The sequence below is a fragment of the Brassica napus genome, chromosome A6 (assembly GCF_020379485.1).
Source record: "Brassica napus cultivar Da-Ae chromosome A6, Da-Ae, whole genome shotgun sequence".
NCBI classification, from domain to species: domain Eukaryota; kingdom Viridiplantae; phylum Streptophyta; class Magnoliopsida; order Brassicales; family Brassicaceae; genus Brassica; species Brassica napus.
In genome coordinates this window covers 21,007,150-21,023,807 of record NC_063439.1, presented here as the reverse complement: position 1 = coordinate 21,023,807, position 16,658 = coordinate 21,007,150, and the positions used below count along the sequence as shown (strand labels likewise).

Here is a 16,658-nt window from a genome sequence, read left to right as displayed (position 1 = left end):
TTAAAAAGGGGTAAAGAACAAGAATGGGAGATTTTTGATGACTACTAGAACTGGAAGTTATTATTTGGTTTACATGTTCTGCTGGTTGAATCAAAGTGATAATAATTTTATTTAGATTAAAACAGAATCAAAGATGTATAGAAGTACAGATTAAAACAATGGAATAGGAAGTGAAAGAGTAAAAGACAAATAGAAGATATCATCTATTTTTTTTGAAGAAAATGCGTAAAGTGATGGGATTAAGATCAAGTCAGCGGTTGGACTGGCCACTTCAAAACGTGTGTTTGCTTTCACTTCTCAGTCTTCCTGCAAGGTGGTAACGGCTTGCCACACAAGCAAAGGTTATGCAGATAAGCAGCTGCAGGAAAGATGTTGAATGGTCTTCCTTGTGGAATCAGTCCGCACAGTTTGTTGGCCCTGAAACTCGCATGTTTCACTGCCTTGATGTTCAACAAGCTGTCTGGGATTCTTCCTGTAAGTGCATTGATCGAGAGGTCAAGCCAGTTCAGCTGGGCGAGCTGTCCTAAAGCTTGAGGTATGACTCCTGTGATGTGATTCCTTGAGATGTCTAGTCTCACAAGTTCAACAAGGTTTGATATTGAACTCGGGATTTGTCCACCGATTTTGTTGCTCCCTATGTTGAGTACTTTGAGGTTCGAGCTCTCTGCGAAGTCAGGGATCCTCCCTGAGATTTGGTTGTTGGTGAGATGTACCTCTTCCAAGAACCGGCTTGTCTTGTTGTTTAACAGGCTTGAAAGCGACCCTGTCACGAGATTTGAACTTAGATCAACGGAAGACACCCCTTCCGGCAACTTGAGCTCGGAGAGATCGAACTTGAGCTGGTTCTTTGAGAGCTTTAGTTTCTGAAGACTGCTCATGTTGGTGAGAAGAGCTGAAACATCACCTGTGAGAAAGTTATCAGACAAGTCTAGCGAGGTCACGTCGTGCGGTCTTGTTAGCTTCGGAAAATCCCCTCTCAGTTTGCAACCAGCTAAGTTGATCTCTGTGAGTGGCTTGTCTCTGATCCAGCTTGGAACTTCTCCAAGATTAAGGTTGTTGTAGGAAAGATCTATCGACAGTAAAGAAGGAAATCCTCTGCCTACAACAACAGGCAGAGGATCAGAGAAATGGTTTCTGGAGAGATTGAGAGACCAGAGATTCTGCAGCCTTGTAATGGATGCTGGTATGTGACCAACGAACTTGTTGCTGCTCAAGTCAAGGATAGAAAGCGACTTCAAATTGCTGATTCGGTCAGAGAGTGGCCCGGTCAGATCATTTCGCTCCAACGACATGTCTTGAAGCTTCCCCAAGTTATAAACAGAAACTGGTATTCCCCCGGATAGTCTGTTGCTAGAGAGATGAAGAGTGGTTAGATCCCGAAACTGGCCTATGAAATCCGGGATTGGTCCAGACAACAAATTGAAGCTGAGATCAAGAATCTGAAGCTTGAGGAGGTTCTTGAACGCCACAGGGACTGGACCTGACAGAGAGTTTCGAGCCAAACTCATCGTGGTAAGGCTTCTTAAGCTCCCCAAACTAGCCGGGACAACACCTGAGAAGCGGTTTCCAGCCAATGAAAGAGATTCCAGCATTGGAAGGTGGCCTAAGCCAGTAGGAACACTGCCACGGAGAGAATTATCTTCTAGCGCGAGCTGGGTAAGACTAGTTAAGTTTGAGAAGCTGTTGGGAATCGAACCAGTGATGAATTTGTTACCACTAATGACCAAAACCTGGAGAGATCCGAGACTCCCCAGTGAAGGTGATAATGTGCCTTTCATGTAAAGAGTAGGTTCGGTCAAGGAGCTTTGCAGCACCAAGCTTGTGACTTTCCCTGTGGCTGGGTTGCATAGAACGCCTTCCCAGTCTCCATTGCAACAATCTTGGCCGACCCATGAAGACAGAACTCCAGTTGTGTCCTCGACGATGCTTGATTTGAAAGCGAGAAGTGCTGCTCTGTCTTGGCTTGAGCAGATTACTTGTGATGAGGAGTGAACAAGATTATGAAGAAGAGATGAAACAAACAAGAGATTCAAAACCCATCTCAGGTTTTGCATTTTGGGAAAAATGGGTTTTGGTGATCAGCTTAACGCAAAAGTGGTTAAAAATAAAGATTTTTGCTCGGACAAAAGAAACTGACAGGAGTTAACTTTGACTTGAATTTGGATAATTAAAAAAAAAAAACTCTTTATTATTGTTCCTTCACTTAGACAAGAAGGTATAATGATCCATCCACAAAAAAAATAAATAAAGAAAAAAACGAATGAGCTGCAAAAAGTATTTTCTTTTTCACTTTAATCAAACAATTGATGGATTAAGTCTGGTTGGATCTAGAAAAATGATCCACCTTTACTTATAGCCTTGGTGAAAAAGAGTATAATATTTGTTTTTTGAAAATTTACAAAACAAGTCTTGAAGAGATTCACATGGAGAATTGTGACCGTTGGATGAATCACGAGGATCCTAGTTTCATTTCGAACGTTGGAGCGCAGATCAGTTTGAAAATTGTTTACACTCCTTTGTTTTTTACATTAGAAGTATTCTTCTTCTTCTTTGTGTCCAAGCTCTCAAGAGGACATCATTAAATAAATTCATGTGAATTCGTGATATAGGCCACTGTTTGTCTCATGATAAAGTTATAATAAATCAACCATACAGTATAATTTTTCAAATAATGCTGTTAAATCAGGATTATATACCATCGGTTGAACGTAAAGTATTTGATCTATATGTTTATGTTCATAACCATGTCTTAATGATATTGATAAAACCCAACACACGAAGATTCTTTTTGTCTGAAAGAGGAAATTAATAGACGATAACCAGATGACCATAGTTTAAATATCTTGTTGTATATAGAGATGTCAAATGGGCTGTCCATGTCCAATGGGCATGTCCAAATGGACAAAGCAGTTTATTGGACATTATTTTTTTTAAGTCCAAATTATACCAAGTCCAAATTGTCCATACCAAATTGGACCATTCCAAATGGGTCTTCCGCAGAGTCCAATTAAAGAACCAGTGTTAACATACAAAAATTCATATTTAATATATTATTATGTGTTGTAGAATTCAAAAGCATAGATACGATTTTGGCGGGAAATCTCGATTTACGGTTTTGGAGAAAAATCTCGATTTTACGGTTTTGGCCGGAAATCTCGATTTTATAGTTTCGGTGGGAAATCTTGATTTTACGGTTTTGGCGGAAAAACTTGATTTTACGGTTTTGATAGAAAACTAGATCTACGGTTTTGGCGGAAAATCTCGATTTTACGGTTTTGGCGGGAAAATCTCGATTTATGGATTTGGCGGGAAAACTCGATTTACGGTTTTGGCGAAAAAAACTTGAAAATTCGATTTTACGGTTTTGGCGGAAAAACTAAATTTACAGTTTTGGTGGAAAATTTCGATTTTACGGTTTTAGCGGAAAACAAGATTTTACGGGTTTAACGTGAAAATGTAATTTTACGGTTTTGGCGAGAAAACGTTATTTCACGGTTTTAACGGGAAAATATAATTTTTACTCAAATACATTAACCCTAGATATTTTAAAATTTTGGGCCGCCCATGTCCATTTGGTTTTGTCCATTTGGATATGAGTGTATTTGGGCCTCGCCCATTTGCACAAAACAAAATTATGGTCAAATATGGGCATGTCCATATTGGTTTGGACATGGGCTACCCATGGACAGCATGCCCATTTGACATCCCTAGTTGTATATGTTGGTTGTAACAATCAATTCCTATTCTTATTTTAAATTTATTAAGAAAATAAACGAGACTTGATTACCCATTGAACACCAAACTTTTTTTAGCACTTGAGGATATAACTCTTTGATCGTTGAATATTCATAGCGATGTTACTTCTGCCAACCTGTTGATTTGTGATAAATGTACTTCATCACATCATAAGACAATTTAAGATGGAAATTAGATATGGGTCGCTGAACTTACAAGTCAAAATCATTTTGAATAGTTATAGGCAATACTAGTTTTGGCAGCTTGTTGAATTGATATACATCTACTTTTATATGACAAATGAAGATGGAAATTAAAACATTAGATGTGGGTCGTCCAAACTTTAATATCAAAACCATCATTAAAGTAACACAAATCTCCACTACAATAACAGTTTTGGTCGAAGCTACAAAATTTATTTTTGTAATGACAATAACACAACTCCCAATCCCATCCATTATGTGGTCACCAGAGGCAGCTTTTCATTCACCAATAAAAATGCTAGAAAGTAATAACTCACTGTAAATCATTCAATAACAACTTGCTACATTAGACCATCATTAACGCAGGTTTTAATGACGCCTCTTAAGGCAAATAAAATAAAAAAATTAATAAAAAAAGAAGAAAAGCATAGACTCGCCTCTTCCGTAAGGCGTAGAAGGCCCGCCTCTTCGTTGCCACGCGTCAAGCATAGAGACGCTCTCTCTTTGGTCTCTCTCTCTTTCTCTCGAAATCTCTCTCGACGAAAGGGATTCGGTTCTCCTTCACGAATCCCATCCTCTTGATCTCTCCAGTATCCCATGGTTCCATCTTATCTTCTTCAAATCTTCTCATCTCTCTGTTTTCCTCGTAGATCCCTCTGTTTTCCTTTCTATCCTTCACGACACGGCTGAGGATCAGGGTTTGGGGCTTTTGCGTGTGAGTGATTGGAAGATGGCTTTGATTTAAAGGTTGGGGCTGGAGGTGAAGGAAGGGTTGTTGTTGTGGTGGCTTTCGAGAGGGATGACGGAGAACTTGTTTCGGTGGAAGTGATGAGGACGACACTTGTTGCAGTAGTGTGTTGACTGATAAAGATTTGTTTTTTTTTTCTCTATTGGTTGGGGCAAAGAAGGGTCAGTGATTAAGCAGAAGACAAGTGCTTGTCTCTAGTTATTGATCCAAGTTCACTCAGCTCTCTTGGACTCCTAGGTTGGTTTGTTTGTTGCATTTTGCTATTAAAAAAAGAAAGAACTTTGTGGTTTGATTGTTTTGAAGATCTAAGTATGTGATATCTTCTGCAGGGTGTTTTTTTACAAAGGACTTCTTACAGATGAGGAATGTGATCATTTCATCAACTTGGCACTATCAATCAATCAATCATCTTCTTGATTATGCTTTTTGTTTGTTTGAGAACTTAGTGATGATGATCATGGAATGTTTTGAGACTGTGTGACTAACGTCAACTACTTTGTTTTTTTAGGCGAAAAGGAAACTTGAGAAGTCAATGGTTGCGGATAATGATTCAGGTGAGAGCGTGGCAAGTGGAGTGCACACTAGTTCTGGAATGTTTCTTTCCAAAAGACAGGTGAGAGCTTCTGTTCTGTAAAGGTTTCAAAATTTTGTTATTTCTTAATTTACATGGAGAATTCATTGAAAAGCTGAGTTTGTTATTTCTTTACAACAGAAGATGAGTTTTGCAGAGAGATAGAGCTTCTCGCCAGGCTGCATCACCGCCATCTAGTTGCTTTGAAAGGCTTTTGTGCTAAGAAGAACGAGAGGTGAACTATTATTACACTTTTGCCTCCTTTCTTTCTCCTCTGCTCATCAAACCTGAGAGTTTCCAGGTTCCTTATCTACAAATATATGGCAAATGAGAACTTGACGGATCATCTACATTTTATGCTCATGACTCCTAAGTTTTCTTGCTATATTGTAGATTTGACTTCAGAATTTTTGACTTTTTATTTAAGAACCTTTAGTTTAGTTCTTGCATTGGAGCACTAAAATTAATTGTCTCTTAACAAAAGTTTTTAGCTTAACTTTATTATTTAAATATTCATTAAGAGATCCTAATGGGTTTCATGGTTAATGATGCTCTTATTGTTAATCTTTACTTACTTTCAAATATGAAAAGTTACTCTATTCAAATCCTGTTACATATGATATTAGTATTATCCGTGATCAGTCTACTATGGTTAACTTTTAACCAAAAATATGAATTCTTAATCATTTGGTGTATATATACTGTTTTTATATTCTTAAATAATATTACATCATCAGTTTCGTCAAGGCGAGAATAATACTAAATATGATTCTGTCGATAGCGAATCTAGAGAACACAAGCAAAATGAAAATATATGAATTTAATATTTTGAGAGTTTGATTTTGAACTTTATTTGCTGTTCTTCGCTGTAAGGCTTTTGAGTTCATATTGTTTTTAATTATCTTTCTCTCAAGTGTATTTCAAAAGCGTCAATTGCGGCTTGATAACGGTCCGTGTAGGACATTACCAAGCATTATATAAATATATACACACATTAAAATAATTTGTTGTGATTAATTTGAAAAAAAAACTATTCATAACCTGCCGCATAGACATCGTAATCAACAACACAACATGTATATACGACAGTATGAGCCTCAAATGTGGTGGACGTCCACTGTTTTAGATACTGCATGGACGTAACGAGCAACGGTTCGCTCTGCTTAGGAGTTGATAAACCGGGTTTGGGAAACCGGTTCCAAGTTCTCTAAATCATTCAATTCCACATAATGAAATGGTTAAAGTTATTAATGGTGTACTGGGATATTGGTTTCGCGCAAAAAAATAGTTTTGTTTAGTTCAATTTTAGTTGGGAGGAAGCCAAAGTTCAAAAAAAAAAAATTAGTTGGGAGGAATAATTTACGTCATATCATATTAGTTATTTATTAGTAACGGCTGGTTTCAGATTTAGAAAAAAATTTAAGAAACAGTTTCTTAATTAATAAAAGTGGTTAAAATTATATTATTAGAATTGAAAAATGTTTCGTCTTATAAAATGGATAAACATTTCATACTAACCCAAAATAATTGGGCAAATCTCCAAAATAGCACATTTCTAAGTTTATATCATAAAAATAGCACTCAAAAACTAAAATGACCAAAATAGCATTTTATCTTTGGAAAAATTTAAAATTTAAAATTTTTCAAAATTTGAAATCTTATTCCCAAAACCTCACTTCTCAACTCTAAACCCTAAAACCTAAATTCTAAACCCTAAATTCTAAACCCTAAACCCCACCCCTTGAATGCTATTTTTGTGATTTTTGGCCTTGAATGCTAGTTTGGGAACAAAAATTTAATTTAGTGCTATTTTGGTCTTTTTCTCAAAATTAATTAACGTAGAGAATTTTGAAACGCAGAGTAAAGTGTATGGACTTTGACAGCTAGAATCGACCATAGTGGGAGTCGTTACTCGTTAATAAGCCAAAAGAGTTGACAAAAAAAAAAAAAAGAAATCAAAATGGAGTGTTTCTGGGTTTTATATTAAAAAGTGTTTTGACCCTACTTCATGCCCGTTTGACAGCCTAAGCAAAGATTTAGAATCATTGTACTTCTGTTTCGCAGTTGTTTCTTGTTGGATGAAATTGAACTTTTCTCTCTTTCTTAGGGGGACCCTTTGGAAAATTAACAAGAGAAATTGATTCTTTCTTTCTTCTGCCCGCTCGCTCATACAAAAGAGCAGAGCTTTCGAACGCAAGCCCAATAGATCATAAAGCCCATATAATGATAATCTGGGCCATGTATAGATTCCATTTCATTTTTGCGGGATCTGATTCTCGTCGTCGGCTGGCTAACTTGGGAGGTTTTTGGTCAGACGGAGGAGAAAGGAAGAGATGGGTCAAGCTCAGAGCAACGACAACTCTGCCTCATCCACAACGCCGACGAGTAATACTCCTCCTCCTTCCACGAATTCGCCGCGGGATTCTAATGGCGATGATACTTCGATGGGGTCTCTCCTTGCAGGTTCGGCTTTCTATATCTCCATCGAAAGGAATGGCCTGAAAAGTCAATTTTTTTTTTCGTTTTAGTCTATGCTTGACTGTTGGGTATGATTTTTGAAATTGCCTTTGTAGTTTCTTTCTGTACCATTTATTTATAAGCTCTTTGTAGTTTTTGTGTTTATTTTGACATCCTTGTCCTCTCCATTAATATAATATTACAGAAGCTGCAGCATTTGGTGAAGGTGACAATGAGAACGAGGTTATTCCTCCAACTCTCTCTCTCTTACTCTGTTTATTCGCAAAGCTCTTTTCTGAGTTTATCTGACAAAGCACCAATTTCCATCAGTCGCTTGAAGCCAAGGCACAGAAGGCTCTCGATTGTCCTTGCATAGCTGATCTCCGTAATGGATCTTGCGGGTCTCAGTTCACTGAGGCCTTCCGTTGCTTTCTCATCAGCACTGCTGAAGAAAAGGTAAACTTTGCTACTAGATTGTTTAGGCTGATGGAACCAAGCAAGTGCTGACAAAACATTTGTTGTTGCAGGGATCAGACTGTGTGCATCCATTCGTGGCATTGCAAAAATGTGTCAAAGCCCATCCAAACGCATTCTCTAAAGAGGTTCTAGAGGGCGAGAAAGAAACCGAGAAAAAGGAAGAGCAGCAGCAGCCTGTGCAGCAAGACCATAGAATCATCCCTCCTCTCTGGGCAAAGGACCCTCCTCGCAGTGCCAAATCCAAGCTTTAGAACCTCAACAACAGCACAAGAAGCTTATTCTTTTCTCTCTTCTTTTGATCTCTTACGAACAACAAATCTGAAGAAAGTAAAAGAATACATTGTGTGGCCGTCCGTTTGCTTCTTAGTAGTTTACATTCTCATGTATCGCGTATTCAGAAGCTTAACCGTTTGGTTTAATCCACAGAGCAAGTTCCGTATCATAATAATATAACCGTCCGGTTTAATTCGGTTTGATTTGAGACTTTAATTAGAAGTTAATAATAATAAATGCTTTCTAATTTTTCGTTAAAACTGCAAAAGCGTGGATAAGGATCTCTCACAGTACTCTCAATAGAGATAGATAGTTGCGTGACTAACGAATCTGCGAAGCTTGCACTCGAAGGAAGAAAGGAGTAATCTGAGAGGCGTTCTAGGTTAACGATCCTTATCCGATTGATTCCGCGATGGAAGAAGACGGCGGCGATGCGAAAGTCGGAATGCTGGAGAGTTTCATGAGAAACCAGCAGAACTCTCTGAAATCTCTATTCCACCGCAAGAAATCCTCCGCCGGTCGTGACGGAGATGGTTCTCCGTCGCCTATCGCTTCCCCGAAACCAATCCCTCAGCTCTCGCTTCTCGCCAATTCCGTCGTCTCCCGCTGTTCAATGTATTTTCCTCGAACACATTCCATCCATATGATCTCTCCTAGGTTTGTTTATACTGGCGATTGCATCTTTTAACTGATTGATTTAGGATTTGTTTTCGTGCTGGCGATTGTTCACAGTATCCTCAAGATTCCAACGCAAGATTTGCAGCACCGATTTGATGTAGAGTTGCCTGAGAGTGTTAAGCAGCTCTTGACGTACGCGAGGAACTTTCTCGAGTTCTGCTCGTTTCAGGCTCTACATCAAGTAATGAAGCAGCCTAATTACTTAAGCGATCAAGAGTTTCGTCAGCTCATGTTTGATATGATGCTTGCTTGGGAGACTCCCAGTGTCACTAGTGAGAATGAGAGCAAAGTGAGAAGAAAGAACTCTATCTTGTTGATTTTTCCTTCTTCTTCTTTAAATATTAGAGATATTTGGAATGATGATGCTTTATTATATCTTATTTTCCAATTTTAGGATGCAGTGTCTCCCTCCACGCAGGACTCTGAGGATGAGGACGGGTGGTCTCTGTTCTATTCAAGTCCCACATCTATGGCAATGCAGGTTATTTCCATCTTTAGACTTCTTTTGTTTATGCGTTAGTCAAAATTGGAAGGAACTAACAGGCTTTTTTCTTTTTCTTCCTGGAAATATGCTATGCTTAATAGGTTGATGAGAAAAAGTCTGTTGGACAGGAGGCGTTTGCAAGAATCGCTCCGGTTTGTCCTGCCATTGCAGATGCAATCACCGTACATAATCTTTTTGATGCACTGACTAGCTCTTCAGGCCACAGGCTTCATTTTCTCGTTTATGACAAGTACATCCGCACACTTGACAAGTATGAACAAACCACCTTCTTTAGTTCCTCAATTTGTTTTTCTGCATTTGTTGACTTGTTGCACCATCTGACAGTGTTATCAAACGTATTTTTCATGTCATTTTTTGTACTTAACTTCGCTTTACTTCTCTAGCATCGCTTTTACTCTATTCTTACATCAAGCACACTCATGATTCCTTAGCTGGCAACATATAATGTCAATACTGTGTTGTTGCTTGTTAACTAATATTGAGTTGAAGTTGAATTATACCGGTGGTTCAATCAGTGATATCAGAACAAGTATGAATCTTTTTGGATATCACGGGTCTGATTTAGAATGAGATCGATCCACAGAGAAACCATGTTTTTTTACATTTGATTGCGGATGTTTATTTCCTCCAAATATCTAGTTTCTCTTTTATTTTTCCTCACCCGTTTTCTATTTTGCAGAATTTTCAAGGCGGCTAAAAGCTCTCTTGGACCTTCAGCTGCCAGTCTTCAGCTTGCCAAGGGGGAAATAGTTCTTGATATAGATGGTGGCAATCCTGTTTTACCAGTTTTCAAACACGTGGGCATCTCAGCATGGCCTGGTAAACTTCTGGAGATATCTCTGCATATATCACATTTTATTTATGCTGACCTTCTGAATTGGCAATAAAATCTACATTAAGAAAAAGGAGAACCCGAAAATCGTGGTTTAAGTTGGTTTATTTTGTTTCCGTTTTAACAAGTATCAAGCATTTCCTTTTGTAGGAAAACTGACACTTACCAACTGTGCCCTGTATTTTGATTCAATGGGTGGTGGTGATAAGCCCATGCGATATGATCTCACTGAAGACACAAAACAGGTCATCAAACCGGAGTTGACAGGCCCGTTGGGTGCTCGTATCTTCGATAAAGCCATCATGTACAAATCGATTATAGTGTACGTGTGCTGGTGAAATACAATGTTTTTGATCTCTTGTTTAATGACCATTCACAATATCTTGGATATATTATTCCTTTTGCGTTATCTTCTTTTGTATGTACAGGCCAGAGCCGGTATATTTTGAATTTACGGAGTTTAAAGGAAATGCTCGTCGAGACTACTGGTTGGGTATATGTCTGGAGATCCTTCGTGTGCAATGGTTCATTCGAAAATACAACTTTAAAGGGATTCAAAGATCAGAAATACTTGCAAGGGCAATCCTTGGCATATTCCGTTACCGTGCAATAAAGGAAGCTTTCCAAGTCTTCGCTTCTCAATACAAAACATTGCTTATATTCAACCTAGCAGAAAGCCTTCCTGGTGGAGACATGGTCTTAGAAGCTCTATACAGACGAGTTTCTCGCATAACCACCGATGTTCTGTCTGATGTCAGTTCTGTTCAGTATATGAAATGGCCTTCAAACTTATCTCCAGTCTCACTCATATTGCTTGAGCATTTTGGATTGAATCTAGAAACTAGTACGAATATGGGTGAAGAAATGACAATCGTAGGGGATTTTTGTGTTGGGGAGACGAGTCCATTGGAGATAGCTCTGAAACAGTCCATCCTAGACACCGACAGAGCTGAAGCTGCTCAGGCGACTGTGGAACAAGTGAAAGTAGAAGGAATTGACACTAATGTTGCAGTAATGAAGGTATCACGAGATACTTTCCATTCATCTTTAACTTTTGTTTTTGTCTCCGTTGTTACTATATTAACCAATAATCTCATTGTAGGAACTATTACTCCCTTTCATCAAACTAGCCTTGCGCATAAAACTCTTAGCATCTTGGCAAGAGCCTTATAAATCGACAGTGTTCGTGATCTTGGTGAGCTATTTGATAATCAGGTATGATTTCATCTTTATAAGACATGATGACAAAGGATGATAGAGTTCCAACACATGATAACTCATGAAAGTGATGATGCTATGTTTTAATCTGCTGTGTAAGTGTAATGACATCAACGATCTTCTTATGTTGTGCAGTGGGTGGATCGGTTTCATACTACCATTGGTATTAGTCCTGGTGGCTATGGTAATGCTATGGCGTAAGCAATTCAACAAAGGGAAAGAGCCAAAAGCCGTTCGAGTCAAAGCTCCACCGAGTAAGAACGCAGTGGAGCAGCTACTCCTACTACAAGACGCAGTCAGCCAATTTGAGTCGCTAATTCAAACCGTTAACGTTGGTCTCCTCAAAATAAGAGCCATTACGCTCGCAATTCTTCCTCAGGTAGAACGTTATCGAAACATGATGATGCTTAAGATAAAATGGTCTCTGCGGGTAACATAATAACTCTCTTGTCTCTTTTTCTGTCGTATGTTTTCAGGCGACGGATACATCGGCTATATCGCTTGTGATTGTGGCAGTGATCTTGGCGGTTGTTCCGGTAAAGTACTTGATAACGATGGCGTTTGTAGAGTGGTTCACGAGGGAAGTTGGGTGGAGGAAAGCGAGTAGTGACCGGTTAGAGAGGCGGGTTAGAGAATGGTGGTTTAGGGTGCCAGCAGCTCCGGTTCAGCTCATTAGAGCCGATGAAAGCAAGAAGAAGAAATGATACTTGTCTCTCTCACGCGCATTGGCTCTGTTTCATCATGCAGATGTTTTCTCTCTTTCTTTTTTCCAGTAATTGTTCAGGTTTATTCGGAAATATGAAACACGTAAAACTCGTTTCTTCAATGGAACCATTTGAGTTACTGCATTATGAGTATATATAATATGGTACAACAGTCAACAGTAACTATTAGATGAAATCTAAGTACTATTAGTTCACTCGCAATTCAGTTGTAGCGATCTAGGGAAATGATGTAATATATTTTGATTTTGAACAATTTATTGATAACCAGATATTCATTTTATACTTGTTTCTCAAATTCTCATGTTAAAAAAAAAAAAAAGAATTGCACTATCAAGTACATATTCTGATAAGTGTCTAGTTACGAACTTATGATACGACAAAGAGAATACAGTATACTAGGTGATAACCCGCGCCCTGCGCGGAGGGAGAATTTTTTTAAAGTATTATAACTTTTAATATGTAGACATAATAAAAGTTAAAGTCATAGTAAGAAAAATATATGTAAGAAAGTACGGATTATAGCTAAGAATTTTAGTATGTCAATATAAATTTATATGCGATGGACTTTAAAATTAAATTGTATATTTGTTTGCATGCGGATAAATTATAAATATAATATTAAATGAAACATAAACAATAGTCTAATAAAATATAAAAGGAACAATGTATAAGAAAACAAAAGAAAATGAAAAATAGAGACAAAATAACTGTTGTCAATAATGCCTTCAGAAGTCTTCGTTTGCAATCCTATTATGAGCAATAGCAAAGAGATCATCTTGAGAAATTAAAAACATTATTTAACAAAATATGTGAATGCATGTATTACCTCAATCGTAAAACATCAATTTCTGGAACACCAGTGGGGTCGAAGACAATTTTGGAAAATCCATCAATGTTAGTAACCTTCTTAAGTCGGTCTTATTATGAAATATGAAAATATTAGCAAAATATACATATAATATCAGCATTTCATAATCTATTGTATATACAATAAATACAATAGATTACTTTGTCCCCAATTAATTTGCCAACACTGTAAAACACATAATACTATGTCTGTAATTCCTCACTACGAGTCTATTTCTGAAACCGATATTAATGATGGGAAATTAATACCGTATATACCACTTGCCTGCTTTATAAATTGCGTGATGCCTGGACGTGAAATAGGTAAGAAAAATCACTCTTGGTCACGCAAAATATATTTCAGAAATATTCCCGATCGTTTAAGGTAAGTATTTCAATTTTTTGAATTTTGTTTCCTTGAATACATTAACAATTCAATTGTGTTTCCTTAACATTTTGAAGCATTAAGTGTTTATCATAATTGGTTATTTTCGATGAACTGAATTAAAAATATCATAAAACGATTTGATATGAACATTCGTATAGGTTATGATATAAACATTATGATAAACAATTTGATATTAGTATTATGATAAACATGGTTTATTTGTTGCAAGATTAGATATGAACATTCGTACATGTTATGATATGAACTTTCGTGCAGGTTAAAATAATCAATTCAAACCGTAAAGAACTTAGTTGTAGCACGTTTAAAGAATCAAATATTGTACTTAAGCGTAAATGACTTACCACATGATCATCGCCTCACAATCAAACCGTATTTTGTTGCCTTATTTAAATGAAACACTTCCAAATTTTCGAACATACCATAAAGTCTCTCTTAGGAAGGAGTTAATATGCTGCCTTAGTTAAATCTCTGTTTTTTTTTTGGAATCTGAATTTAATCAAGCATTAATGACTTACCATAAACATAATCCGAAAGTTATTTTTGAAATCCGAAAACCATATAGTATAATGTAATAACAGTGGCATTTGTTTGTAATTATTCTAGTTGAGAAAGGGTTTTTTTAAAAAGTTGGTGAGAGTGCATGTGGTGATGACACCTTGGAAATGGCACTCATGTAATAAACACATGAGGCCAAGGTTTATTTTTATCAATGCTCCTCCTTTAATAAGAAAGGGATAGGTAAAAAAGTTTTTGTCAACGTATATAGTATAGACCTGTGAATATACAATTTTGGATTTTGTCAACGTAGTATTTTTGTAATTAAGAAAATCTGCGTGACAATGCACGAGCGAGAGTGCATGGAAAGGCCAAGCCACGTACATGCCGGAAAAGCCTGGAATCGTCCTCCGGCGACCAGATATTTCTTTCAGGGTAAGGCAAATTGTCTCTCGTCTCACGTCACATTTCTTTCTTTTGATTTTCTAATTTATAAACTTTTGTTAATAATGTCAAATTACGTCACACACACGTCGAAAAATATTAACAATTACATATTTGAATGTGACCCGTCATGTTCTGTTATGGATCTTCTTTTTCTCTTCACTTTTATTTATTTGTATCTTTTCTTTGACCAATCAACCATTTCCCCAATCCCCACCCAAGTATATAATTACCAGTCGACATACATATTCGATTGGTCGTATATTATTTAGTCAAAATATCTTATCCGACCAATGGCATCTCCAAACCCTACTCTACTTTTGACTCTAAACTCAATTATGGAATAAAATCTTCTCCAACCCCACTCTATATTCAACTCCAAAATGGAGTAATGGCTAGGATTACTCCACTTATAGAGTAATCTTATCCATTACTCCATTTTGGAATTGAACTTTTTATATTTATAAAATTGTCATTTTAATCTTTAATATTTTTATTTCATACTTAAAATAATATAATAACATGAAAAAATATAATACTCTGCAAAAGATTACTTTATAGTTTATATAAAATATGCATAAACTCATAAAAGTCAAAACTAAAAATAAATAATATAAAATAAATATAATATAAATAAGTAATTTAATAATTAATTCGGTAAATTGTTTTTGAAACTACCAAAATCGGTGAAGTATTATTCAAACGGAATAGATGAATTTTTTAATCTTGTGGGTCAAAATTTTGATTGATAACATCTGTACTTGTTGAACTTGATATATGTACAAACAATAAGACCCAATACATAATTCAAATTACAAAACAAAACTTTGTTTTTTCTTTATGTTCTTTTAATGCATATAAATATTTTTGAATTAGAAAAATTCCATATGATAAAATCTGTACGAATTGAAATTGGAAGATAATCTCTAGTTGTATTTTAATGATAAATATTGAATTTAAATAAAATATATTATTATAGAAATTTTGTAAACATAAAGTAGTTGAGTTAATTGTTAAATGTTTATAAGTTGAAGGTACTACTAACAATTATTAACTAAATGTAAAAATAAATATTTTGTTTGGAGTAAAAAATGGAGTAATACATTGGAGTAAAACTAACTGCATTTTGGAGTTACACCATTTTGAAATAAAATTTGGAGAAATACATTGAAAATGCTCTAAGGACAATGACTATAAAGCTCGAAACTGAATGGTTTGTAATATTACTAACATATAGTTGAAACTGAAAATAACCATTCTACAAGATCAATGGGTGATGCTTAAGGTAATGCATAAATATTGACTGTTTTAACCATTCAGATATAGAAGAATATCACTGTCAGTCATTTGATTCCAAATATTGTGTACAACGACTCAATAATGAGAAAAATAATATTAATAATATCAGAGATAAGACATCGAAGATTATTCAGGGTTTGGTAGAATCGACACTACGTACCCACTTCAAAAAAAAAAGTTTGCATCTTAGATGTCGTTGTGACATACTATATTCCTTCTTTAATTATATAAAAAAAGACATATATTCCTTCTTTGAATTTAAATGTCTTATTAACAACTACGGAATCATTCATGTCTTAACAACTAACTAATCATTCACCTTTTATACTTTCCGAAATTCATGTATTTATAATCATAGATAGCTAAATACAATGTCCACTAAATTTCATCATGCAAATTTATAATAATAAATTATATTATATTTTCATTAAAACTAATATGGTATATACACCATGTGAATATCACATGGGTGACGAATTGATGAAACAACATGTATATTATATGGTGGGATCCAATTCAAATGGATCTCCTTTGTGTGTGTTTTATTTAACTCTCTTCATTCTTCTTTATTGCTTTATATATGAAATAAATAAATTATAACCGATCTTTCTTATCATAGCATGAAATTAAAGTAATAAAGACATCTGAAAGTAGCATTGCCAACGCAGAAAGCTCCAAAGCCACGACGTCCCCTTCTGCATGGCTCTATTCGATCGCTCTCACCTATTTTAAAAGTTTTACGT

General features: G+C 36.1%; 3 protein-coding genes and 1 long non-coding RNA gene across 4 annotated transcripts; 3 read left to right on the top strand and 1 right to left on the bottom strand.

Annotated features, from left to right (window-relative positions):
* Window positions 1–85: 85 nt before the first annotated feature.
* LOC106348332 (LRR receptor-like serine/threonine-protein kinase FLS2) lies at window positions 86–2,325 on the bottom strand. Its single transcript, XM_013788055.3, has one exon. The coding sequence runs from the start codon at window positions 2,052–2,054 to the stop codon at window positions 291–293; it is 1,764 nt and encodes a 587-aa protein (XP_013643509.2). The 5' UTR covers window positions 2,055–2,325; the 3' UTR covers window positions 86–290.
* A 2,027-nt stretch (window positions 2,326–4,352) lies between these two features.
* Window positions 4,353–5,701, top strand: LOC125575878. The gene is made up of 3 exons (XR_007314423.1): window positions 4,353–4,923; window positions 5,016–5,299; window positions 5,399–5,701. It is a non-coding gene; the product is annotated as an uncharacterized LOC125575878 (long non-coding RNA).
* Window positions 5,702–7,498: 1,797 nt separating this feature from the next.
* LOC106348334 (mitochondrial intermembrane space import and assembly protein 40 homolog) lies at window positions 7,499–8,676 on the top strand. The gene is made up of 4 exons (XM_013788057.3): window positions 7,499–7,720; window positions 7,920–7,957; window positions 8,045–8,170; window positions 8,242–8,676. Exons 1-4 carry the CDS (start codon window positions 7,591–7,593, stop codon window positions 8,440–8,442), a joined length of 495 nt encoding a protein of 164 aa, XP_013643511.1. The 5' UTR covers window positions 7,499–7,590; the 3' UTR covers window positions 8,443–8,676.
* A 53-nt stretch (window positions 8,677–8,729) lies between these two features.
* BNAA06G26130D lies at window positions 8,730–12,545 on the top strand. The gene is made up of 10 exons (XM_013788056.3): window positions 8,730–9,079; window positions 9,197–9,431; window positions 9,537–9,623; window positions 9,728–9,897; window positions 10,327–10,466; window positions 10,630–10,801; window positions 10,908–11,499; window positions 11,582–11,694; window positions 11,833–12,076; window positions 12,174–12,545. Exons 1-10 carry the CDS (start codon window positions 8,877–8,879, stop codon window positions 12,399–12,401), a joined length of 2,184 nt encoding a protein of 727 aa, XP_013643510.1. The 5' UTR covers window positions 8,730–8,876; the 3' UTR covers window positions 12,402–12,545.
* Window positions 12,546–16,658: the final 4,113 nt, after the last annotated feature.

What these genes read in the sequence shown, in the direction of transcription:
- LOC106348332 (XM_013788055.3), bottom strand. Translation starts at nt 2,054, where the DNA reads ATGCAAAACCTGAGATGGGTTTTGAATCTCTTGTTTGTTTCATCTCTT.
- LOC106348334 (XM_013788057.3), top strand. Translation starts at nt 7,591, where the DNA reads ATGGGTCAAGCTCAGAGCAACGACAACTCTGCCTCATCCACAACGCCG. An exon ending in AAGGTGACAATGAGAACGAG is followed by an intron (nt 7,958 to 8,044) that starts GTTATTCCTCCA and finishes AATTTCCATCAG; the next exon opens with TCGCTTGAAGCCAAGGCACA. An exon ending in TCAGCACTGCTGAAGAAAAG is followed by an intron (nt 8,171 to 8,241) that starts GTAAACTTTGCT and finishes TTGTTGTTGCAG; the next exon opens with GGATCAGACTGTGTGCATCC.
- BNAA06G26130D (XM_013788056.3), top strand. Translation starts at nt 8,877, where the DNA reads ATGGAAGAAGACGGCGGCGATGCGAAAGTCGGAATGCTGGAGAGTTTC. An exon ending in CTAATGTTGCAGTAATGAAG is followed by an intron (nt 11,500 to 11,581) that starts GTATCACGAGAT and finishes ATCTCATTGTAG; the next exon opens with GAACTATTACTCCCTTTCAT. An exon ending in CGCTCGCAATTCTTCCTCAG is followed by an intron (nt 12,077 to 12,173) that starts GTAGAACGTTAT and finishes GTATGTTTTCAG; the next exon opens with GCGACGGATACATCGGCTAT.